At 49.1% G+C, this 24,645-nt stretch overlaps 1 protein-coding gene across 19 annotated transcripts in view; it reads right to left on the bottom strand.

Annotated features, from left to right (window-relative positions):
- Positions 1–24,571, bottom strand: part of MAPT (microtubule associated protein tau) — a 52,622-nt gene extending 28,051 nt beyond the window's left edge. For 6 of the 19 annotated variants that reach the window (XM_054224297.1, XM_054224296.1, XM_054224293.1 and 3 more), the window contains exons 1-2: positions 6,478–6,577; positions 1,133–1,222 (exon numbers count right to left, since the gene is read on the bottom strand). In XM_054224297.1, coding sequence (XP_054080272.1) covers positions 1,133–1,222; positions 6,478–6,562 — 175 coding nt within the window. In that variant the 5' untranslated portion in view covers positions 6,563–6,577. Of the gene's footprint in view, positions 1–1,132; positions 1,223–6,477; positions 6,694–7,398; positions 7,492–23,720; positions 23,847–24,465 lie in introns of those variants that run through there. The other 13 variants (XM_054224288.1, XM_054224284.1, XM_054224278.1 and 10 more) reach the window with 11 other exon arrangements.
- Between the last annotated feature and the right edge of the window lie 74 nt (positions 24,572–24,645).

Raw genomic sequence — 24,645 nt, forward strand, 5'->3', positions numbered from 1 at the left:
CACAAGCAGGAAAGGAGATCTTAGCAAAGTAAGCAGAAAAGATGTACAACTTCTGAGTCACGGTTGTCCTCTCTGCCATTTCTGGAGCCATTAGCCTCCCTGCCAGAGCAGGCTGCTGAACACTTCCATGAGGCGTTAATTCTAATCATTGCAAACCAGCAAGTCTTTATAAAGGGTCTGGTGTAGCACATAACACACTGCACGAAGACTTGGTTGCAAAAGTCATCTTTTGGAAGAGTAGGGCAAGAGGCGTAAATCTCCTCTCTGCAAGGAGTCTGGGCAAATAAAATAATGAAAACCGGAGAAAATGACTTGGAAAAGAAGATTCAAACTAACATAAGCAAAATCCCTGGGAACCTGTGATGTGTGAAGCTGAGGCTACAAGCTGAGAGGAGCTATCAGACTGAAATGCATTACAGAAGCCAGGATGAATGGATGCTACAGATTCTCTCCAGGACAGAGGCATTCCATTTAATCTGGTGTAAGCCGTGTCCAAAGCACCTCAAGAAAAGAAAATTAAGATGATGTTCATATGGAGCATAGCTGGGAGTGAGTCCCACCAGGTTTGCTGGTGTTACGTGGGTGTCCAAGCTCAATTGTGGAGCATGGTGGAATGAGAAAGGAAAGGCTTCTTGAGAAATGCAGGTCTGAAATATGGGGCGAAAGACTCTTGCATGGCCCCCACTCCCAGACCTCTCTGTTCAGTTCTCCCCATCTCCCTGTGCAGGTGAGAAAAGCAGGCAGCAAGCAGCTGTGTCTCCAAATAAAAGCAGTGCTGTATTTTTATAGCAAACTGAGGAGTGAACATAGAAACATAAATTTGCAAAGCTGCAGCAATAAGATCATCACTACTCTGGATGCTGGGGGTTCTCCTGCTCTTGCTGGGCAATGATATCAAAGAGCAGCATTATCCTACAACTATGAACATCAGAGCATCTTGTTGGCCACCCACCGTCTGCTGGCTGCAGCCAGCTGATCCACGGTAACCTTCCAGAGACACATACCACCTCCTCCTGGGCATCCCCAAGGACCCCTCGCGCTGCCACACTGGCCCCGCTCTCCCCATTTAGGTCATTCTCTCAACAGTGGGCAAGGCAGGTCCTTTACACCATCTCCTCCTGGAGGTGCTCACCTGATGGGATGTGCTTCTCCTGGCCAGCTGCGTGATCCTCCATCACGGTGACGTCCTGACGCTGCTCCGCTATCTTATCAGCAAAGTTACCTGAAGAGGAGAGTAAAAACAAACATCCATCAGGTAAAACCTGACACAACATGCCTTCCTCTGGAGCCCAGCTGATGCACTCCCATCTCCTGCTCCACGAGACAATTTTGGTTTGCCAGCCAATTTCCAGAAGCATTAAACGTCCTATTGCAAGCAATCAGCCAACAACAGCCAGACACCTTTTCAGCCACTGTAAGAAGATATCTATTTTGTTCCCTTTTCATGATGAGGCCTGAAATCACACCACTGTGCTCAGGGAAGGTCACAGCTCAAGATACCTGTTGGGTTTCACACCAGTGCTGAAATACTCCCTGCATCAATGCTAGTGCCTCCAAATCCACCAGGAGCATGTTTTGTCCACAGTAGTCAAGTGGAGGAGGACAGGAGGAAGGGAGTGCTAACGTGCCAAACTGGGATCTAAAGGGGCTGCCCCAGCCAGACCACTCTTCAGCAGAGCTCTCAGCGCAAAAGGTCACAGCAATCCACACTCAAAACAGGAAAAAAAACAGCTAGGGGCATGAGCCAAAAGGAAACACGGATTTTGCATAAAAGACATATAAAGGAGCAAATGGTCCTTGTGAACAAAGGGAAGTTCTAATTATTCCTGCACAAGCAAAAGCATGTGCCCGTCACTGCATCCATTGCAATAACAATATAGGCAACTTCTGCCCAGCTGCAACATCAAAATTCCACAGGTATTTCAGATGTTGCAAGCAAAAGGACTATCCTGGTACACACAGGACACTGCTCCGCCACCCTTTTGTCACAGGTGATCACTGGGAGCAGCATATTTAGTGTAGATGTACTTCTGCTGCACACTCCAAACTCTGCATTTGCCAATTAAACCAGTCTCTCAACAGAAGTATCTGCTGGCAAGGTGTGATGCTGCTGCAGGAAGGGATGCCTCCCACCCCTGTGGATACACCCAGCAGGGATACACGGCTACAATGGTACGCTGATCATCTTGAAAGCAATCCAGAAGTGACATACAGGGGTAAACCAGGACTCTTCAGAGACGGATTTGGACCAGGGACTCTTAGAGAAGAGGGTCTGGCTGGGAGGACAGCACAACAGCTGCTTAACCCTGAATCCTTCTTGCAGTGCTCGGAAAGCCAACACCTTGGCGCAGAGCAAATCACAGTAAACAGGTCTGGACACTGGAGTGGAAGTAGAAAGGTGCTGAAATTCAGTTATTTTTCTAATGTGCATCCATCTGTAAAAGGAAACGAAGTCGCCAACAAACATCCGCTTCTGTGAAGCGGGGACCATGTTTCTTCTTATTCTCCATGCTGGTTGGACAGACATTGCTTTTAGTTGACTTCCTAATAGCTGATATAATTACAACCATTGGCAGTGATTAATAACCAGCTATTAGTGTAATGGCACGTTTGCCATGACCGTCAGGAGTGAATGAATCCAGCAATGAAGCTCAGGTTATCAGCAGCAAGGAAGCAAACTCATGTGGTTTTGTTTGCCGGTAATAAATTAACAGGATATATGGAACTACGCAAGAGAAACTCCAGTGCCAGTAACCAGATCTCTCATCCAGCTTTTTATAAGCCTTAGCAAGATGACTATGCAATTTAATTTCTGCCTTAGACAGCTAGAAAGCCATTTGACAGAACTGTATCAAGTAAGTTTGAGAACCTGCCCTGAAAGGAAATCGCCCATATGGAAGTATAAAATAGGAAAGAATTAAGTACCTAATTTTTGCGCCATTTTTTTTTGGGGGGGTTGCCCATAAAAAATGATGGGTCCTAATTATTTAGGCATATGGCTGCCCTCCTCCCAGAGCTCAAAGGATCATATTGATTATATCCTGGTCTCATCTGGCCACTTGATATTATTTACAGGTCTACATAGCACTGAAATACTAAAATATAATGTTAACCTAGCGTACAGGGCACAAAAGCAATCTGGGCATGAACATGAGTGTAAAATGACACACAAATGTGCTGCTCGTGCACGTGCGGGTGTGTGTGCATGTAGAGAAGAGTGACCTCTCTGCCCCAAACACACACACGGCTCTGGGTACAGCTCTCCCCATGCACTGCCCAGTCTGTTGGTCGGAAAATGTGGATGGGAGAAGCAGTTCTTACCCCACTCACAACTGGTGGTCCTCCCAGCCCAGCTCAGTTGACTAAACATCTACAGATATTAACATCTTTGCTTCCCAACTGCAGACCCAGAGGCAAACCACTCACAAATCTGCTGCGCTGGATTTAAATCAGGCTTACTGTTTCCTTACTCTGCCTCCTTTTCTCTCTTCCTCCCACCTGTTTTTTGCAGCAGAGCAATTACTGTCTCCCCCAATCTCCCTGGAAAGATACATTTAGGTCCTTTCATGCCTCTGGACAAGAATTTCCTGGGACACCATCCAGGGAGGACTCCTAGCTTGACAGCTAGAGAGCCTGCATACCCCGCCAGAGGCTCATCTGCTGGCTCCGTGGACAGCATCCGACACAGCCGAAGACCTTCCACTTTTCCTCTGAATAGAGTATTTAGCATCCGTGCAACCCTGGCACAACAACAGTGAGCCGTGATTCAGCAAAGGCCGGTGGATCTGCTGGCGGGCGCATGGGGTGGCCCGGTCACAGGGCTGACTGTCACCCTGCTTCCCGCTGACCTGCCAGTGCCGAGGCTTTTCAGCACAAAGAAACGGCCGGGTGTTTTTTTACAGAAGCTGACGATCTTGCTATCTGTCTGAGCTTTGCAAAGCAGCCTTTAACGCTGTGCTGCTCGCAGCTGGGCAGAGACAGCCCCTGTTCCCACTGAGCTCCACGCATGGCAGGATTCAGCCGCCTCAGAGCTAAAGGACTGGAGGTGGGCTCGGGAGGATGCAGCCATTAATTTTTCAGAGACACGAGAGAAAGAACTGCCTTTTCTGTTACAAGGAAAAAAGCATGACCAAAAGCCACAAAGATCCATCAAAAAAAACATTCAATGAGACCCTGAGAGCACCTGAAACCTGGCTGCAGCTTAGAAAATTTGGAGACGCTCATTCATTTGGAGATGGTGATTTCAGTTTGCAGAAGCATCTCCCAGCAGATGAAGCACAATGTCCTCCCGCCGTGTCTGCGGCATGGCAGGCAGAGGAGCAGAGTCACCCTGCGCCTGAGCCACGGTGTGCAGCAGCCGGTGGCAGAAAAGAACAAAACCTCCTCAAACTGGCACCAGCCAAGAGGCAGGGAGGGGGATCCAGCTCCCACAGAGTTCCCACGGCATCTTGCTTTCAGCTGAAGAAATGCCCACTCAACAGATGCCCTTCTCGCCAGCCCTGCCGCTCTTTCCTAGTGCTCGCCCTCCGAGGCCTGGCAGGGCTGAGATTTAAACCCATTACAATAGGGCTGATGAAGTTTCATCAGCACCAGATAAGCAAATAAATAACATTAAGCGCACAAAGCGATTCAATGGGTAAGTAGGAGCGAGCCGCCGCCGCCACCACCATTATCTCTAAGCTGCAAAGCTCTCCCAGCAGAATTTGAAATACCCAGGCCATATAATCATACGGTCCTATTCACTGGGAATGTCACCTATAAAGACATTTTATGCCTCTCCAATGGATGCTGAACTTCATTCTCTCCCTCTTTCTTTTTCAGCCATTGTAGATGTCAGCTAAGAGCATTGCTCACTCAAAACCATGCACATGGTCTTGGGACAGATCTGTCCACTTAAAACCAAGAAGCAAAATGAATTGCCTATATGCAACCCCCTTCTTATTCTAGTGCAAAAGTCTCAGCTTTGCTTCAGTTTTTCACTCAGGTAATAAATTAATATGAATAGAGATAATTTAAACCTTAGTAAAACTGCGCATTTTAGAATAGACTTTTTAAACAAAGATGGTCTGAAAATTGTGCAGTTGAAAAACTACTTTGAATTTTGAAAGAAGTCTATAATATCCTATTTGTTTTTCAAGTGGGGGAAGGGGAAATCCCTCTTGGCGAAAAACATAACATTAGGGAGAAAAAATGTTCTAAAAAAACTGTAAAACCAGCTCCACCTTGAAGCAATGGTTCAGTAATGAATAATCATGCCAAGGATAGCTGCGCAGAGATAAACTTCGGCAGCACCCTCTGCATGACAGATAAAGCACAAACCCTCCGAAGAATCTTATCCATTTCCAGCAGAACTATTCTTGTTAACCAGGAACACTATCTAAAAAGCAACAGCCTATCCCATAATTAACAGCTCCTCCAAACCTCACATTTTTCAAACCCGCAGCCCGCCTTTCGAGAGAAGGGGCGTATCGAGCAGTCATTTTGAGCTGTGCAACAAGCCGCACAAGGAGGCGAGTAGGGGGGCAAAGTTTTTACTGCCAAGGAGAAAAAGCTGCTGATTTCTGGCAGCGTAGGCTCAGCCCACCAGTCCCTCTGGTTTTTGCTCTGTTGTGCAACCTCATTAGGGCCCTAAACATAAACGCAGTTTGTCTGAGAAGCGAGTTTAACCAGTGAGAGCTCGTCCATCTCCTGCCACCAAATGCAATTGCTTTGCCATTCACATCGGTGTTCAGACGAGACGCAGGCTGGCACACAGCATATTTCACTCCCAGGCTTGGAGTTGCTTTCCCAATGATAAAGGATTACAAACAGTGGCCTCCAACTTGTCTGAGAGTTGAATATTGCCATTCCCACCCTCAGAGCAGTGTAACCTGGAGAGGAGCAGATATTCTAATTTTCTGTAATTGGAGTATAATTGCTGTGGGCTGGAGGTGTGCGTGGCTCCATCAGCGGAGCAGAGGGAGCGCAGGGCGGCTTGTGGCATTCAGGCCACCGGGCAACTCCAGTTGCACTTCACGACCCAGACAGCAATGCTCAACGTTGCTGTAACCAGGAGCAACTCTCAAGCGTTTGAACAGCATTTCACAGCCGAAGCTAGCCCCAGAGCAGTCCCTGCAGGCCTCTGTTGTGCAAAATGTCAGGGCCTAAAAGCCAAAATAGCAATTTACACCCCAAAGAATGCAGGACCACATATCCAGTAAAGAAAAGCCTTAAGTGAAATGATGCAAAGCCTTAACAGCCAACGACAGCACTCAAGTTTATGTCAGGAAGGGAAAGCTATTAGTCAGCACAAGGTCCACAAGACATTTAAAGAGGAAAAGTAATATAATTTTCCTTGTGGAGTTTGGCAAGGATACCAAAGCAACATCCCTCCTCTCCCAGGAGGTTGCAGAGACCTGACAGTAAAGCCCATCAGCTTTAGGTGATGGTTCCCACAGTGCCTGCAAAACCACACTCCGCCTTTTGTCCAACACTCACCAAGGTCTCCGTGCCAGCCCGCACCCGCCTGACCTTCCTTCCTTTTGTGACACACCGATCCTGAGTCCAGACACCAAAGCCACATCCTGCATTCGTGCCCAGGAGAACTGGGCCAGAAATGAAAGCACTGCTCTTCTGCCGCTGCCCATCCTGCAAAGTTATTTTCTAAATAGCTTGTTAGGCTTGAAGGCATCAATAAAATGGCTTGATCTGGTCCGTCAGCAGAAGTAAAAGCTAACAGAGCACAGCTGGGGTGGTACTGTTTAGAGTAAAGCCAACTGCTCGATTCATGGCAACCTCCCGCCCCTGCACAACCCACGCATGTGAAAACTGGTCCAAATGAAACAACTGCTGCATCCTGCCTCCAAGAGGAACTGTAACAGCAGCTACAAATACTATTTCCCAGAGAGGAAAGAAGAATGGCAACAGCCTATGCAAACCAGGATTAAAAAAGAAAATTAAATTAATAAATGAATGAGAAGTTCCTGGCTAGAACACATTTAAGCCCTGTTCATAGGGTATAAAGCAGCCCCAGGTGTTTGAAATAAACTTCTCCTGTACAGCAGCATGTTTCTCCTGCCTGGTGACCCCTCTGCGCTGCAGACCACAAGGCCACACGGCTCCACACAGCCCCGTGCCCAGTCTGCAGCTCCAATTCCTGCACAGCCAGCAAACGGGCACCCCAGACGTCTTTCTGGAGCACAGTCAGGACACATCGTCATCAGCACAAAGACACAGCAGAGCCCCCATTCTGCTGCCGCTCAGGCTAACCACCAGCAAACCATGCACAAAGCCTCCAGCACTCTCCATCTGGGAAGATTTAGATCCCAAATTAAGTCGGGCAGCCCAAAGTCTTAATTCCTTGGCAAAAGGTTTCTCTGCAGTGAAAGGTAAATAAAACCAGGGCTGAAAACAACGTACCCTATTGAGAGTTGCCTGGTGGCAGAGGGGGAAGAAAGCAGATGCCAGGGACCACACAGCTGTGCTTCGGTGCCGCTCAGCCTTGCGTAATCTGTGCCAGACGACATCATTAGCACTGTCACAAAGGAGCACAAAAATGCATCCCCGCAACCCTTCTGGTGCCAGGAGATGAGTGCTCCCACCATGCCCGTCCAAGGAAAGTGGGTCAGCAGCTGCACCCCACTCACCCGTGGGCCCAGCAACACGCAGGGTTACAGCCGCAGCCCAGGGATCAACAGGACACAACCCAACAGCCGCCGTTCCTGAACGGCTGTGGGATTATCCCGGATCACAGAGGCAAAGGTAGAGTCTCGATCTGCAGCAATTCCAACTGCGCAGCTCCAGGGATCACGAGCCTGGGAACTAATGGCTCGATTTACATACACACAAATCCCAAAATAAACCAGGCGTTGGCAGATCTGCTTGCGGCTGGGTGCAGGGTTTACTAGCCACACATTGGTAAGAAAACAGGAATGAGAAATTTCAGCAGGTGAGTGCAATGCTTTGAGAGAGACATTTGCAGGATTTGCACACTCTGGTACTCATCGCTGGATCCAACCAAGCAGCTCCATCTTTCACACCAGCCACTAAATGTCCAAGCAATCACCCAGCTAATTTCCACACATTAACGCCTCTTGGCTATTGTGTCTCATGCTCAGCTGCAGCAGTGTCTTCCTTCTCCGTTATTTAATCAGTAAGGGCAGTTTCTTGTTGCTTGAAAATGAAAATTCAACAAACATGAGCTATCTAAGTGTTACCTCTGAAGGGTGATCAAACACAAACAGGGTTTTAAAAAAGGCATCATTCCATCTGAATTACTTAATTAAAATGGAGTGACAGCCCCGTGAAATAACATCAGCCTGAAAGGCTGTTCATAATTCATAAGCAACTTCCTTTTCATCTCCTTTGTGTACTTTTCCAAGTAGTGTTTTTCCAAGACACTGGCAGAGGAAGGAATATGGACGGTGATCTCATTAATCGCAAGCACTGCCTAATATGAAGTGAGCTGAGAAATAACATGGAGTTTCAAGTTATCTAGCCGAAAGGCTAGAAAAACTTCCTTCAGGTTCAAAGGCGGACAAGTGCCTCTTAAAACAACAGGAGGGTGTTGCAAAAGAAATAATCTCCAAAATGCATCTTTCTTCATTTTTTTCCCCACATTTTTTCCATGTCATATTTTAAGTGACCCCTTGGGGGCCTGGAACTTTTGACACCTTTCCCTAGAGGCAGGACACCTTCCATGCAGACCTGAGATGGGTTTGGATTCACAGCAGAACAGCTTTGAAGCACAGGAGCCTCAGCACAGCAAGGGTGGTCACATTGGCTTCACGCACACCCATTTGGGACCTGAAGGTTACAGAGACCAAGCAATAAACAACTCCCACACCAGCTAATGACATATTACCATGTGTGGAAAGGAGATGGGGAAAGGGGAGGGTGGTAACGTTGAGGGCGGTAACGTTGAGGGCTAAGAAGCCCCAGGCGATGAGATGCCACGATTCTGTACAAACAGCACCAAAAGGAACAGAAAAGCTGGGTTCGAAGACACAAGAGCTCAGGGAACCATCATTAAATAGCCCTTACAGATCTAACCTCTCCACAGCCAAGGGCTCTGCAAGCTAACTGCTGGGGGTCACCAGCTGGCACACTCAGTCTCCAGGGCACACTCATGGCTAGAGAAAAGACAAGGGATACTCACGTGCTGACAAGTTCCTCAGTGTTGCTGAGAATTAAACTAACAGAATTTGCCATCCCAAATCAGCTTAGGCCCAGTTCAGCAGCTGCCTCCAAGCAGGGTGGCAATTAGGAGACCAGATTATCCAGGCGCACAACTCCAGCCCGCGGCCCGAGCTGCAAGAGGAGCTGGACTCAGGAGATGGGAAACGGTTTTATCCCTGACCAAATAAAAGGGCACCACAAATGTGGCCTCTTCCAAGAACAATGTGCTGGGGATCACCTGGGGGGCAACGTAGGAATATTAACCCTAGATCTTGCATCAGTTGCTACTGACAGAAGCACGAGGTGGTTTGCCCAAAACGTATTGTCATTCCCATCCACGCTGCAAGGTGAACAGAGGTGAAAAGGCTTGTCACAGAGCAGGCTGGGGACAAACCGGAGTGGAAGCCAGGCTCCAACAGATGCCACAACCTGCCTGCTCCCAGCTGCACTGCGCTCCTTCAGGCAGGGCTCTCCGGAGCAGCACTTGAATAGAGAAACCAGAGGAAGCTCCTGAGGGGCACTACAGAGACACAAGGGCAGCAAAGCTCCACCTTCACCTCCCCTGAAACCTCCGTGTCAACCTGCAGCATCTTCCCTCCTTGATCTTTTACCCCTTCTTACCTTTCTTCTTCACTTTTTGTCTGGCTTATCTGACCAACTCAAAGACAACCTTTTGCAATACCACTACACAGCCCCCTCCACACCGCGCGCCCCAGCTTCCTCTGTGCACTTTCAGGAGAGCGTTTAAGGGTGACGGCTGCCCAGGCAGGTGTCAGCACTCCATGTCACCCTTCTCATTCTGTACTGTGATGCAAAGATCAGGCTTTCTCTAAGTCCACTAACTTTAGCTAGATTAAAGCTCTGATCAGATGGGCTTACACGGCAGCAAAAAAGGAAGCAACAGTAGTTTTAAAGCTCACCCTGTCTGTTCAGCAGGCTCCTCCTGAATAGAAGGAAGAGAAGCCTCTTTAGCAGGGATTTATTAGGCTACCTTCGGATTTCTTTCCAGCCCCCTGCTAGAGTATCTTGCAGTTGTGCATTTCACAGAGCCATGAGATGGTCTATGGGTGGATAAATTCTTCCTCCCCCAAAATCCTGCTTGCTTGGGAAGCCTTTAAGCAGTTGAACATGTAGAGCGGATCAAAGAGAAGGCAGGAGATCTTATTTACCAGCTAATTCTCTTTGACTCTTCCCATCCCAGGCTCAGCCCAACCCGCTGGAAATCAGAGCATCTTCCCTGCTGCTGCAGGCTTTAAGGCGGGCTCACCAGCATTCAGGCTCGTACCAATAATTATTCACTTAACAGAAAATGGTGGAAGCCTGATATTTCCCCTGTGCTGCCTTTCAAAGGCTCCGCTGCAGGCTGAGATGTGGCTGAACTGCTACGCATGGCAGTGTGGCAGAGCCCTGGGACAGTCCCCCCCTGCCTGCTGCTGCCGAACAGAATCCAGCAGGGAAGGAAACAGAAGTTGATGTGTTCTTAGCATGTTACCTTCCAGCAACAGCAGAAAAGTAACGCTAATGTGCGCTTAAACAGGGAGATGGAAAAGAGAAAAGAAAAGTTCCCAAAAATGCCGCTGGAGTCCTAATGAATGAGCACAGTGGACGGCACAATGCTGTTCTGCCCCATCAAAAGTCTCCTTTACCTTGTCTGGCAAATTACACCATGAGGAGGAAGAAACTGCTTTCCTGAGAGATTGCATTGCCTGAAGAGAGAACGACATCCATCCCCACTAACTGACAGCTGCCACACGCCTCTCTGTCACTCACGTGGGACAATTATAAAGGATGTTCCCAAGATAAGCAGTCGAGTAAGGTCCCTTTCACACAGTAGTCGGTGGTAAAATGAGCCTGGCAGGGCTCATCTGGTCTGGGGACACTTGCAATCTACCACAAGCAGGACTATTAGTGTGGCCAGCAGTTTCTTATGGTTATCACAATCTTATTCATTAATATGAGGTCAAAAACAAACTGGCAGGACTTATTTCATGCTCCAGCAGGTACCACAACACATCCGAGGGCAGGGAAAGGCTGACAGATACAGGATCACCCCTATTTCCCCCAAACACAGCCAGTTTGGAAAGGCACTGAGCACTGTCACACCGTTCTTGTGTTCCCAGACAGAGCTCCTGAAATGCCATTCAGTCAATTAAAGAGCTGAAAAATACCCCAAAACTCACTCTTTATTACCCAGCCAGACACCAAACGCCCTCAAACAAACGGGAGGGCGAAAACACCTACGCTGGCTGAGGAGACAGCGTGGAGCCAAGCTCTCAGACGGGCGCTCACCGCACCTAGCAGGTGTGGGATGTGATCAACTGACACGCCAGATAAAGGCGTTTCGAGCAGGTTTAGTGAATAGCGACTCTTTGAAAGCAGCTCTGCTGTTCATCTTCACACGAGCTCTCCAGCACCGTCTCCATTTTACAACCTACTGCTTTGCAGCACAGCCGTGTGCTGTAGGACCCAACAGAGATGACGGCCGGTGCAAGACCCAAAGCTCTGCTGATTTCCTTTCTCCACAGGCTTTTATAGTGGCACACGTACAACAGCATCCATTTAGTGCACCAGAGCCACAGGCTAGAAAAATGTCTGAAACCTGGTGTGAACGGGGGATCAAGTACAAGCCCTGAGCCATCTGCAGAGCGCACACAGCACAAGCACGCTCTGTATTGAAGAGTTTAAGTTAAATATTCGGCATTTAAGTGCAAAAATTGCAGAGTCCACTGCAAGGAGAGAACCCCCCTGCAGTACTCAGCTGCCTTCCTACCAGCCCCACGAATCTTTCCTTCCTTTGCTGCAGGAGAAAACAGCCACCTTTGCGGCGCTGCAGAGAAACAGGGCGTCCCAGGACACGCACGCAGGATTAATCCTTCCTGCGCTGGGAAGTGCCACATCCTGCACTTCCCAGGAGACATTCTGGCCACTGGCCTCAGGGCAAGCAGTGAGCAGGCTGCACACCTTCCTCTCTGTGTGCAAAGACAGACGATGCTGCTGTGTTTGGTGCCAGGCTCAAAGGATGCTGACACTGAAAAGAAGAGATCAACGTGCAACCAGAAGCCTCAAAAATTAAGATAATTTAGTGAGAGGAAACTTCACACACACCTGTAAATGGACTTGAAGATCTGGATACTTCCTATCGCCTTCCACCTCAGCCAAGACGGTAATGTGTATGTGTGCGGTGCAGCACCACAGAAAGGCCACAAATTTTGTGGTGAAAAATGTACATCCCTTGGCCTCAAAGCAGCAATATTTTGACTGTGAAAAGATCCAAAGAGTGGGGCCCCTCCGTCAAAACTGGGCAGAGCAAGGCTGTGATTCGACAAGCCAGGCTCAGATCACACTGCTTGGTCCTTATTCCTTATACCACCACCAGCACTGCTCCAACACCCCACTGGGAGATGGTTCAAGGCACTAAACCAGCCGAAACTGAACCCCTCACAAGCAAAAGTTGTGTGTGTGACAGGTAGTGCTATGGGTCATCTCACCCCAGCTTTGGAGCACCAAGGTAGGAGAGAGGGAAAGCATGGGAGGCCAGCACTGTGCCAGCACCAGCCGCCATCCAGCTGCACCTTGAGCCCCTCCAGGTTTTGCCTCCGGCTTGAAAAAGACACTGTCAAGACACAAGGTATTTGTTTATTGCTTACTTTGATCTCAGGTGCTCCTTTTTCTTTGATTTCACAGTGCTGACAACATTTGCTGCACCCTGACAGAAGTTCTGTAAATATTCAATGCTGCCACAGTAATGAAGATAAATATAAAAGATTCTTCATGCCACAGCTCTAGCCTACAAATGGGAGTGATCCTAGTCAGAGTGCACGGTACAGAACCACGAAAGTGCTGTGGACACTAATGTTGCAGATTTTCTCAGGGCAAGGAAAACATTCGAGGTATCTTCTCAGATTGGGTCTTCATTTCTTAAGTTATTTTGAGCTGTTTTAACACATGGATAGAAATTAAAACGATGACAACAGCACCATCTGCTTCAGCTACTGCCATGCCACTGTGGCTGGCATCACTCTTACAGTGACAGAAAGCCTGTCCTAGGGAAGAAGCCAAGTCCGGGGAGTTTTCCGAGGGAGCACTGTTTTACTTCTGCAGGATCCAGGCCTGCAGAGCTCCTGGCTGCAAAGGTCGATGATGCAGAAGTGGTTTGCTTCCACTGCTGCCACAAGTAACAGGGAGGGAAGGGAGAGGGTGTCCCAGGCAGTTGGGGTAAGCAGCGATGCTCACTGCCCTCACCAGGGGCAGAAGCCCAGGGTAACATCTCAGACACACACCTGCAGGAACAGACATTAACAGCTTACCTGAAAAACCACAGTTTACACTGCAGTAGGAACCCAGGTCTCTTTGCGCTCCTGTGACAAACCATCACCACACAGTTTGCCCACCGTGCTTATGTCACCAGGCCATTACTTTTAGCCACTTGATTCCCAAACTGGGCACCAAACACCCTTTGGCCCCATAGTGTCCAGTTCCAGCATCCCAAAGATGACTGACAGCACTGGAGGGCAGCAAGAGGCCTTACCAGGACAGTCTCTCTATAAATACAGGGGAAGGAAACAGTCATGCATTCTTGACACACTGATTTCTTACCCTAGAAAGAAACAAACATGCCAGACCTCACAAGCGTTTGGGGCTTTAGCAGGACTTGTCCTCACCCCAGCAGTCACTATGCAACAAGACAGGGCTCAGAAAAGGCGGTTTTAGCTTCTGTCTAGCTTTTCTGCGTTATTTTTGCTTTTCATGACTAAAAGACACTTTGGATCGGGTCAAAAGTCAGAGTGTGTTTTCTGAATGTCTTTTTTTTTTTTAAAGCCAAAAGACACAAACAATAGGACATTCATCAAGCATTTCTGCTATACTTACATCTCCCTTGTCATGTTATTGCATAACAGCAGAAAAAACACTGTTCCCTCAAAATGTTCACAATGGTATTTATTAAAAACTAAAAGCAGCAGTAAGAAGATAAATGCAGAAAAAAAATTCTAATCTGGAGGAGCTCAAGAAAATAAACCATTAGCAGGAGAGCACAGCCTCGGGCTGAGTGCATCGTCCAACTCCTGGCAGAGAGAGCAGGGACTGGGACATGCCGACCGAGCCAGTGAGCGATGGGGAGATGGGTGGGCACCCCAAGGGGTTCCCACCTCTCTGAGCAGCGGGACGTGGCTGCCCCAGTCACAGGGAGCAGCTGATGGGACCACTCATGGGCTGCCACCATTCCGCCAAGGGGGTTGGTGCTTGTTTTTAGCTCCTGGTTTCACACACATCAAGTAAGGATGGACAGCAAATAAAAATCTTTATACATGAAACACATCCCTACTAAGCGCTCAGGTGTCTCCCCTCCAGCTGGTCTTCGCCCAGTTTGGGCCACTCGGGATGACAACCAAGCAGCAATCTGTCTTGCCTTGATTCTACTTTTATCGAGACCACAAGCAGATTTGCAACAAAAGCAGATGCAGGCAGCGTGAACAGTGACAATCCACATGGGAACTCAGACCATAAATTCAGCCAAAGAGTTGTAAAACCGTTATTTCCCCTCCCAACCCAAAGGCTAAAGGAGGAACAAGTTTAAAAATTAGAATCCATGTGCTTTTAATCCTCCACAGGAATTAGCTAGAAGTCCAATTGGTGCCCATCTTCCTTCCCACAGGGATGAAGTGTGGAAACTGTCCGAATCTAAGACTGCTCAAAGTCTAGGAATTCAGGCTCAGTCTTCCCCAGTACATTTGTTAAAAATAAATGAGGTGCAATCAGTCTCCTCAGGGATTTTATCCCCTTTCAGCTCTAAATGCAGCTCTGCTGTCACACGCATGATATGTATAAAAGGACAGCCTGCTTCAGAGCCTTACTTCTTGCTTAAAATAATATTGCTCCTGGTCTCAGGTTACGAGGGATCCATTCATGTTCGGTAAGGTCACAGGCTCTCACTAAATCACTAATACAAAGGCTGGAATAAACGGGGTTGCCAGTATTTCAGTAGCGCTTCTTTTTATTGCGGCGCATGAATAGAGACAGACTATTTGAAGCGGCTCTGACCACACCTAGAGCCACAGCGCTTTGTCGTTCCTTATCGAGGGAGGCAGAGAGCAGTTTACTGCCGGTGGGAGATGCTGGCTTCTGTTCTCACATCGAGATCAGGCAGCAGCAAAGCAAACCCCACCGCAGCCTGACAGCTTTACCCGTCCTACAGAACTGCCCATTTTCACAGATGGGGAGCGTATAGTGCATTTCCCTCTCTGCAGACTACAGGACTTTAGTGCCTAGCGATCCCTACTCCATTCCAAAAACTCGTTTTACTCATGCTGATCTCCCTTCAGCATCACCCAGGTATGCCCAGCTCCCTCTTGCTAACGAGGACTTTCTAGTATTTCACCCAGGCCATTTCAAGTTATTTTGCCACGAGCATTGGTAAGGTGCTTTTCATCTGCACACAAACACTGCTACAATCACAGTACAGGATTATTCTATTTAAGAACTTAATAGCCAAGAGCCCCTCGGATGTTGGCAGAGCAAACAAACCCATGGAGTCAAAAACCCCTCCATAAGGGGAGTACGTGAGCAACAATAACTAATGAAACGTGCTTTGGAGCTGAGCATGGACCTCAGACAGCCGTGACAATAAACCCTATTATTAGACACAATAAAAGCAGTGACATGTTTGAGAGATTAAGCATTAATAAGTGCCTTCACATTAAACAGTATTCATGACTCTCTTCCCCTCTTGCCTGGAGGAACCTGGGAGAAGGGAGGAGCTGGCAAGGTAATTCAGATAACACTAAAACAGGGGAAAGGCAAAACTCATGCGAAGTAGGCTACAAAACCCTAAAAATAAGGATGCAGCGATGACAGCTCAGCAGTGCTGCAGATGAGAGGTTCCCAATGCTGGAAGCCAGGCCCCATCACGCTCTCAGCAAGTCCAGTTGCCAATCTCTTGCCCAAGGCAAGGGCCAGGCAAGCACCGGCTGCCTCAGGGAAGAGGCTCCCAGGAGCACTGCAGAAGAACATGGATCTGGGTCTGCCAGGCAAGATTTAAAATGGAAGGGAAAGAGGACAGGAACAGGGAAGACTGATGAGAAAGGGAAGGAGACAGGACAGCAAACCCACGTGTGCACGTGGTGCTTGGATTTGGCAGGTGCCCAAGATGCACACACTGCTCAGGAGGAGAACAAAACCTGGGAGCATCGTGGTAGAGTCCTTCCTCCAGCTCACAATTGCCCTTTTTTCAGATCATTCACCCACCACCGCAACCCCTGCAAGTCTCCACAAGTCCCAGAGAGTCACTCCCTCTGTCACAGTACAGGTCAAATATCCTCATTTTAGACCCATCCTTTCTGAATCTGTTCTCTTGCTTAATGATGGGCGACTACAAGCAACACCACAGCTTGAGCAGTAGATATTTAGCTGGACTTTTACCTGCTTTCCTTTTCACACCCAACAGCAACATTTATTACTTCTGCTTGCATATGCCCGCCAGGCTCTCAATTACTACACCAGAAGATGCCAAGGGAAAAGCATGCAGTTTTCTGTCCAATTTGGAGATGTCCATTGTTAAAAGCTACTTCTACAAACCCCTCCAGCTAGCTCCAGGGCAGCATTGTTTGTCATGCTGATGAGGCAGTAGGTAAAACCGCATATAAAGAAGTAACTTCAGAGGGCAGAATTTGCTTAGGGTAAAATCTGCCCTTGAATTCAAAGTAAGCGGGAGCTGAAAATGAACCACAAAAGGCAATTCTGCCTTTGGAGCAAATCCCAGCTTTGGGCTCACTAACACCTGACGTCTGACACCACAAGCTACAGCTACCGGCAGAGAGCACACGAAGCTCCAACTTTTGTAACACAACCACACACGCCAGCTTCATCACCGGTCTCACCTTAAACCACAAAGGTAATTCAGTCCCAGCAACTCTTACCCCATCACATCCAGGATCTGCAGTGGGAGGGTAATAAAATACTCAGCACCTGCATGGAGCTCGTCAGCACTTTGTACAAGGTAGGTCAGCATTAGGGAAGGAACACGAGACACATCTACATCTCTTAGGTTTCCTTCACTTCTGACCATACTAAAGTGAAGTATACTTTCAGATAAAAGTTGTATTTTTATTTCCTCTTGCCAGCCTGCACTGACACATAACCCTGAGAGTTCACAAAAGGCTAGAGCTACAAACCAACCTCCAGGAATCTCATCCCGCTGGATTATCCCTTCTCTTGGGCACACCCCTTCTGTCATCGCTATGTCCTCAAACTAACCACGCCATGAACACACCCACCTTGAGCCCTGCAAACCAGGACAGGAACATTTGGTCACCTAGAAACCCAGTGCAAGCAAATTTTCAGCCCAGACAAATATTTCTGACACCACGATGCTGACATTCTGCTGATCACCACTCCAAAGCCTCCCGCTGCTCTTGCACTCCTCCCACTGCTGTACCTCCAGTCACCAAGGTCCAACAGCCCCTTCTCTGGACAGGGACCCAGGGAGAAGACAGTATGGCACATATCCCCTCAGCCCTCAGTTTGCTTTACTCCATCTCTTTGGCCCCCTTCTTGGCCCCCTTCCACTTGCATTTTGCTGCATCTGATGCATTTGAGCCTGATGAAAGCTCAGGTGGTCCCTGTACTCATCACCCACCACCGGGGAATAATCCCCTTCAGCCATCACCAAAGACTCAAAGGATACGTGAAGCCACAGCAGCCAGCCAAGACAAACATTGCTTGCCCATCACTTTGCCCCATATCTTGACTTTGCTTCACACCTGCTCTGCTGTCATTCAACCGAGAACTTGCACAGCTGGACAGATGTGTTCCCTGCACCAGGAAGCTCACGTGAAGTGACATTTGAGAGAAAGGAGCAGAGCTGCTTGTGAGCAGGACACAAACACCTTCATGGTAAGACCAAGCCAATGCATGCAGGATGTAAGTCAAGCTTTGGTCAAATAAAAGATTAAATGTTTCTTAGGCAGGGAAAAATTTCTCCACTCTGAACATCCCAATTTCAACTACAAAAGGGCATCTCAGCAAACACTTACTTCCAATGTATGGAAGACAGTTGATTTAGCTCAAAAACAGATCTTCAGGCCAGCACAAACATGCACATTGCTGAGCTGGATGTGTTCAAGTACCATGGGAGAGGCTTCTTTAGATTTTTTGAGCCATTTACTAACACCTCAAGGAATTTTATTCTGCAGCAAGTGACCTGACACACTGATGAAATCCATCTGAAATTGCATCAGGCACTTCCAGGCAGACAGCCTGGGACAGGAGCTGATGGGGAGCCATAAAATGAAATGCTGACAAGTGGCAGAAAGCCCGGCAACTCTGTACCACAGGGCATTCAAAGTCACACACATGCTATTCAAAAACCATGAATACAAGTGGTTTCATCACCTCTCTTGTAAGTCCTGAAGATTCTCCACAAACAGCAGATTTTAACACAGCCCTTCTTCCTATGGACTTGTATAATCTGTGCCTTAAGACTGCACCTCATCCTGCAATAACCCCCATCGGCCTTCGTCCTTCCACCACAGACAGATGAACCACAGCTCACTCAGAGCAACACCAACCAGCCCAACAGGGACAAATCCACCTGCCTCCCCAGGGCACTAATGGTGCAATCCCACCAACCACTGAGAAACAAGTCAAGAAGAGTACTGAGGGAGGGTACTGAGGCAAGGATGGACAGATAGTGATACCGGATCTGCTCTAGGAAGAGGGGTCAGGGCAGGTACAGCGGGGAGGCTCCAAAGATGGAAATAATTAGCCCAACTGCAGCGTTAATCCTTTTAGCTTAACAGAAGGTATCCCCTGGTGTTCCCTTTCCTTGGATATTTGAAGAAAAGACATTGAAAACAGGAGCCATGCCACATGTAATGACTGCCTTTACTAATCGGACTGCTTGGAAGGGAAAGATCAGTGGACTGATTTCCAAGGAGCACGAAGGGCTCATTAGACTTGCATAGAAAATCCACTCAAGTCTAAAGGCACAGATATATCTCCTCCAGACTCCAGTGTAAACTGCATGTGCTTTCCACAGGCAATTTAAAAAACAGCCTCCAACCGGCAGATTTCAACTTGAAACAAAGCTCCAACTCACAGATGGAAGAGATCCACTCTGCTGCAAGAAGAGATTCAGAGATTCATTCAGTCCCTCAGGGCAGAGCTGTGCCCACCTTAAAAACCACGCAAGAGGTAACCTAAAGGGCCACAACTCTCTGCTATTATCCACCACATCCTGGGGTGATCTGCAAAGACAGCTTGGGATTGAGGGCTGTTCATGCCAAAAAGCCAATGCCACACAGAGCAGACACGCTGCCACTTGTGCATCTCCAAGACGGCGCAGTGACCCAGATCAGCAAGGGCTGCACCTCCGGCATGGCCGAGCCAGCCTGGTGCTCTGCGAGGGTTTGGCAGGGCCAACAAACAGCCCACCGACCTCTGCCCACCATCACCCACCCTGATTCTCTTCCTGCAACTGGTTTGAGATGAGTGGGAACATCTCGGCACCGCTCTACACGGATTAGCAATCCAGCTCAAATTACCTCTGCAATTACCCCCCTTCTTTTCTGTCTCCACAGGCAGGCAGAGCCCCGCCGGCAACCTGTGCGTTACAGCACTGCCTGCTTCATTGATGAGCATCCCAACTGCAAGGACATGCCCTTGGGGTGAGCCCCAGACACCATGCCAGCCCACCTCTGGAATCTGAACACCACGGTTAAGCAAGCAAAGATTGCTCTGGATGGGCAGAAAAACCTAGAAAGCCAGCCCAGCTCTGCTGGGACTGCAGTACTAGTGAGAGATCCCCCGAGAGCTGCTGTCCTTCTCCCAAGACATCAGCTGGTGCTTCTCCGAGCAGAGGCTGGGAAGAGCTGAGTCTGGGGTTCCCCTTCCACCTGGCTACAGGGCAGGCACACAAAGGAAACAAGCAATCGATTCTGATTTTGTTTCGCAGTCTGAGCTGTTCTGGTAAGGCTAGAGAAGTCCATTTGGCTTTTGCAAGGGCTCGCAGTATATTTCACAGACTACACAGGTCTGCGTACCGTAGAGCAAGCTATATACCCAGAAAGTACAACACGCGATGCTGTTGTTTGGGGGCTGGCTGCTTTACCCCCCTGCAGACCCTCCCAAACCTGCACCATGCTCCAGCAGCTCCAGAGACAGCCCTGACGCTGCACACCCTCCCAACATCATCCACATGAAGGACTCACGAGAATGTCACGAGTCCCAGGCACTTCACTGCGAGCTTCCAACTCTCACAGTCCAGCCCCACACCTACATACAGCCTGGGAAGCAGTAAACCAACCTACGAGCCAAATTGGAAAATACTGGGAGCAGGGTGGAAGCCAGCACCCTGATTCTATCTTGCCTAACTCATCAAGTGTCAGAGCATTGCTACAGCTAAATTCGCAGCACTCCCTCAAAAGATGCAGAGGCAACAACCAAACCTCACCAGCAAAATAAGCTTATTCAGATCAAGACAAACTCAAATCTACACCTTTCTTCCAGCTTTTGAATAACATTCCTACTGGGAAAATATGGAACGGACACCCTCAGCACTTCCCTTCAGACACTGCTTCATGATCCACAATCAAACCAAAAGGGATTCGCCTGAAAGTCTGCACACAGACACATCCCAGCACCAGCATGTCAAACTGCAATGCCAAGTGCCAGTACAGGCGCACACGGACACCCTGACCAGCAGAGCCGGTACAGCTGGGCTGCTGTAAGCGTCAGGACAATTGGTTATTCCCATGCTGATGAACACAGGCTTTCAGAAGAAACGGCAGAGACACCGTCTCAAAAGCATTTTCAACGTGGCTTTCTCCAGACGCTTCTAACAGCCCCATGATGTTGCGAAGCCCAGCTTCCAAATAAGGATACAAACATCATCGAGGAGCAATTTGCTCTACCCCCCGTTACTACAGAGTAAGAACGACTCAGCTAAGCCCCAGCACACATGCAAGGTGGTACCCAAACACTTCCCAATCCTGTGGCTGGCAAAACCCTTAAAAAAAACCATGATGCAACACAGCTCAACAAGCATGCAATGAAGTTCTTCAAAACGAAGCAGAGGAGCATGAAAGGCAGAAGATTAAGACGCCCACCTTACTGGCATGCTACAAGTGTCCCTGACTAGATACATCGGGCTCAGCCTCAACGTGGAAAGAGCAGTTGCAGTGTCACATTTCCCTCATTTTTATCCCATGAGTACTGCTCTTCTGGACAGGGGAGCAGACTTCCCCATGGCTTTCGGGAAGGAAATGAGAAAGCTGCAGCACTAATTCAGGACGGATAAATACATTTACTTGGTCCAGCTGGGTCCTGCCGAAACTGCAGTTTATTACGCACAGAGGGAATGGAACTGTTTGAATGAAATGCCTTGGGAAGGAAGAGGCTGGAAGCAGAGGGCATCAAGGCAACCCAGAGGAACTGATGCAGGGTGAGGAAGACTAAATTAGAAGCCCGACCTGTAAATACTTAACATAGTACTTGAAAAGGGCGTGTGATGAGGGAGGGAGAGACACAAAACCCATACTATTGCACTTGCCACCTGAAGGGACTGGACCCATCTTCTCTCCATGGGAGCTCCCCACAGGGCACACAGAGGTTCTGTCACTTCTGTACTCATCCCAGCTAATGAAGGACAAATGCCCATATCTTATCTGTGATATCACCTGTGCCTTCCAGAGTAGCTAACAGCCTTGCTCTGACAGGCAGAGACCACAACATCTTGATGTGCCTCACGTTGTGTCAGATGGGATCTTTGCAACAAGCTCACCTGAAAGCTGCAGATCAGCAGTGAGCTGTTCCGGAGCAGAGCTGAAAAAATGGTTCTTTTATTTAAAGGCTTTGAATGATAACAACCACGCTTCACACTTTCACTCATTAAGCCAGGCAGAGCTGATTTAGTTCACATTTCTCAAGGGTCAACTTCTGACCATCACGCTATGCAAGATGAAGACAGACCCACAGCACTGGTCACCTCCATGCACCCACTAATGGTCTAATAACATTTTAAACCAAACAGAGCTCAACAGGTCTTTCATTTTAAGCTTTATCTGTTCAAGACTCAACTGTCCTAAGACCGCCTCATGCCGCAGTCAAGCCTTACGGGGGATGGAGACCCAGGCAACCAACCTGTGGGACAGGCATCACATTTTCCCAGAGCACAGGAGCTGGGTCTCAAAAAACCAAACACCACCCGCATCTTAATTCCAAAGCCGTGAACACAAGCCCTCATTTTCAAGGGCATTCGGCAGCATGAGGTACCTCTGCTAACACTGAGGGATGGCACAGGGAACCATGCCACAGCCATACGCCTCCTTCCAAACACCATTATTTTATCTAGAGCAAGAATAAGAACACGCAATATTATCAGGGGTCAATTATCTGCCTGGAAAACATCCATGCACTACAGTTAAGGCACCTTGCTTTTCTCCTTAGTTGCACGTCTTGGGGGGAAAAAAATAAGCTTTTTGCGTATCAAAATGGAACAAAGTGTAACTGGGTTACACTATTTCTCATTTTGAGAGAGAATAAGATTTCAACATTCCTTCTCTCGAGTGCAGCCTGTAAACGCCCAACTGAGAGCTGTTTTGATTGACCACCTTGAGGGAAAAAAAAAGGCAAAAAAATTTTAATTGCACAAGGAAAACGATTAAACACTCCAAATCTGAGGTATTGGCAGCAAAGGTAAAACCCCTTCATCGGATGTAAGAAGGCAGCCATTGCTCGACAGAATGAATTAGTGATTCTCGGTAGTGAATTTTGTTCCACTCATTCAGACACGCGTTAGACATCTGCCCAGATCCACGCAGATAAACGCGAGGCAGCTCAGGAATACGCTGCATACAAATTGCTGAAGCGACAGCTTAGCTCATCTCAGCTGCTCCTTCCAGCCAGCCCGTTTCTAAGCAAGACCAGCCTCTCGCTGCAAATGGAGCTGCACCTCGCGTGGTGGTACCACCAGCAAATGGAAGGAGAAACTCCCTTTAAAGCGATGGCAGCTGCCCTCTGCGAACGAACAACAGGATTGCGTTTCTAGGTGTTAAAAAAAAAATTTTAAAAATCACCTTTTCCTAACCAAATCCACCCTTCTGCTAACACGGCAGACAGGGGATGCAGGCAGAAATCTCCATCCCTCACCTGAAGTAAGCGGTTTCTACTCCTTATGGGTTTAATTGCTCCGAGCCAGGAGGGCAGGTGTGCCATGCAGCGCACCTGGGAACACCTGGCCAGAAAACTTCCCTTTTCATGCCTGTGAAGTTAGACTTAAAACAAAGAAATACCCAGCAAATAAAGGAAAAAAAGGCAAAACCCAGAAAGGGGGCCAGCCCCGTGCCCCGCCTGGTGCGTTTTTAGGACAAGAAAGAAGGGGCAGCATGAAGAGAGGCTAATGGAAGGCAGAAGGGGACAATTCCTGCATGAGATGGGGACACCTGTGAGGGACATCCAGGGTCCACCGAGACCACCAGTTACACCATCCCAGCCCCAAACCCACTGGGATGGGCACCAGCATCCCCAGACCGGCTGGAAAACACCTGGGGTTTAAGAGCAGGGGAACCCACCTTGGGCGACCGCGCCGTTAACGGGAACTATTGGAACCCCTTGGCCGGGCATCTGGGGGATGCAACAAAGCGAGGCAAGTCCTGGGTGCCGTGACCTCAATAACGCTCTCCAACCCTCAAAATTTCGGGCGGGGCGTGGACAGCTCCGTTTTCTGAAGCGTCTTTACCTCACGGTTTTCTATTATTGATTAATTTATCATTGCTAATGACAGCTACCCCACCACCACCACCCGCCTTCCCCGAGGGCGGCTGCAGAAGATGGCACCGCGCCGGGGCGGGAAGGCGCTGCCCACCCCTCCTGCCGCAGCCCCCGGCCCCACCTGCCGCAGGGAATGGGGCAAAAAAACGGCGAAAAGGGGGGAAAAAGAAAAAAAAAAAAAAAATCCGCCTGTCTGCCTGCCTCCCTCCCTCCCTTCTTCCCTCCCCGGCGGGCACACCTGCAGCCGGGCTGCCGCAGGGGACGGCCCTGCCACCGCTGCGGCGAGCGGGCTGCCCAGGCAAAGCGGCACCGAGGGTGACACGCCCCTCCGCGGCGATTTTTTGGGCTGAAACGGCTGGGTTTAGGGTTTTGGGTTTTTGTTTTTTTTTTTTAATTCCTCCCCACCCGTTTCACGCTTTCAGCGCGGGGACAGCGAAACGCAGCGCCGGTAGACGGGTTGAAGGGGGGGGTGTCCGGTCGTGCAGCACCCCCCTCCCGCACGCCCCCCCTCCTCGTCCTCCCGCCGGCCGGAGGCCGTGCCCCTACCTGCTGCTGCAGGGGAGTCCGCACCGGAGCCGGGCGGCGAGTGACAGCGGCGGGGCGGGCCGGGGGGCGGGCGAGCTCCGGAACCTTCGCCGAGCCCGCGGGGGGGGTAGGGGGTGGGGTGTGGGGGGGAGGACGCAGCGGCAGTGCGCATGCGCCGCGCGGCTCGTTACCACCACCACC

Source organism: Rissa tridactyla, chromosome 19 (genome assembly GCF_028500815.1).
Source record: "Rissa tridactyla isolate bRisTri1 chromosome 19, bRisTri1.patW.cur.20221130, whole genome shotgun sequence".
Lineage (NCBI taxonomy): Eukaryota > Metazoa > Chordata > Aves > Charadriiformes > Laridae > Rissa > Rissa tridactyla.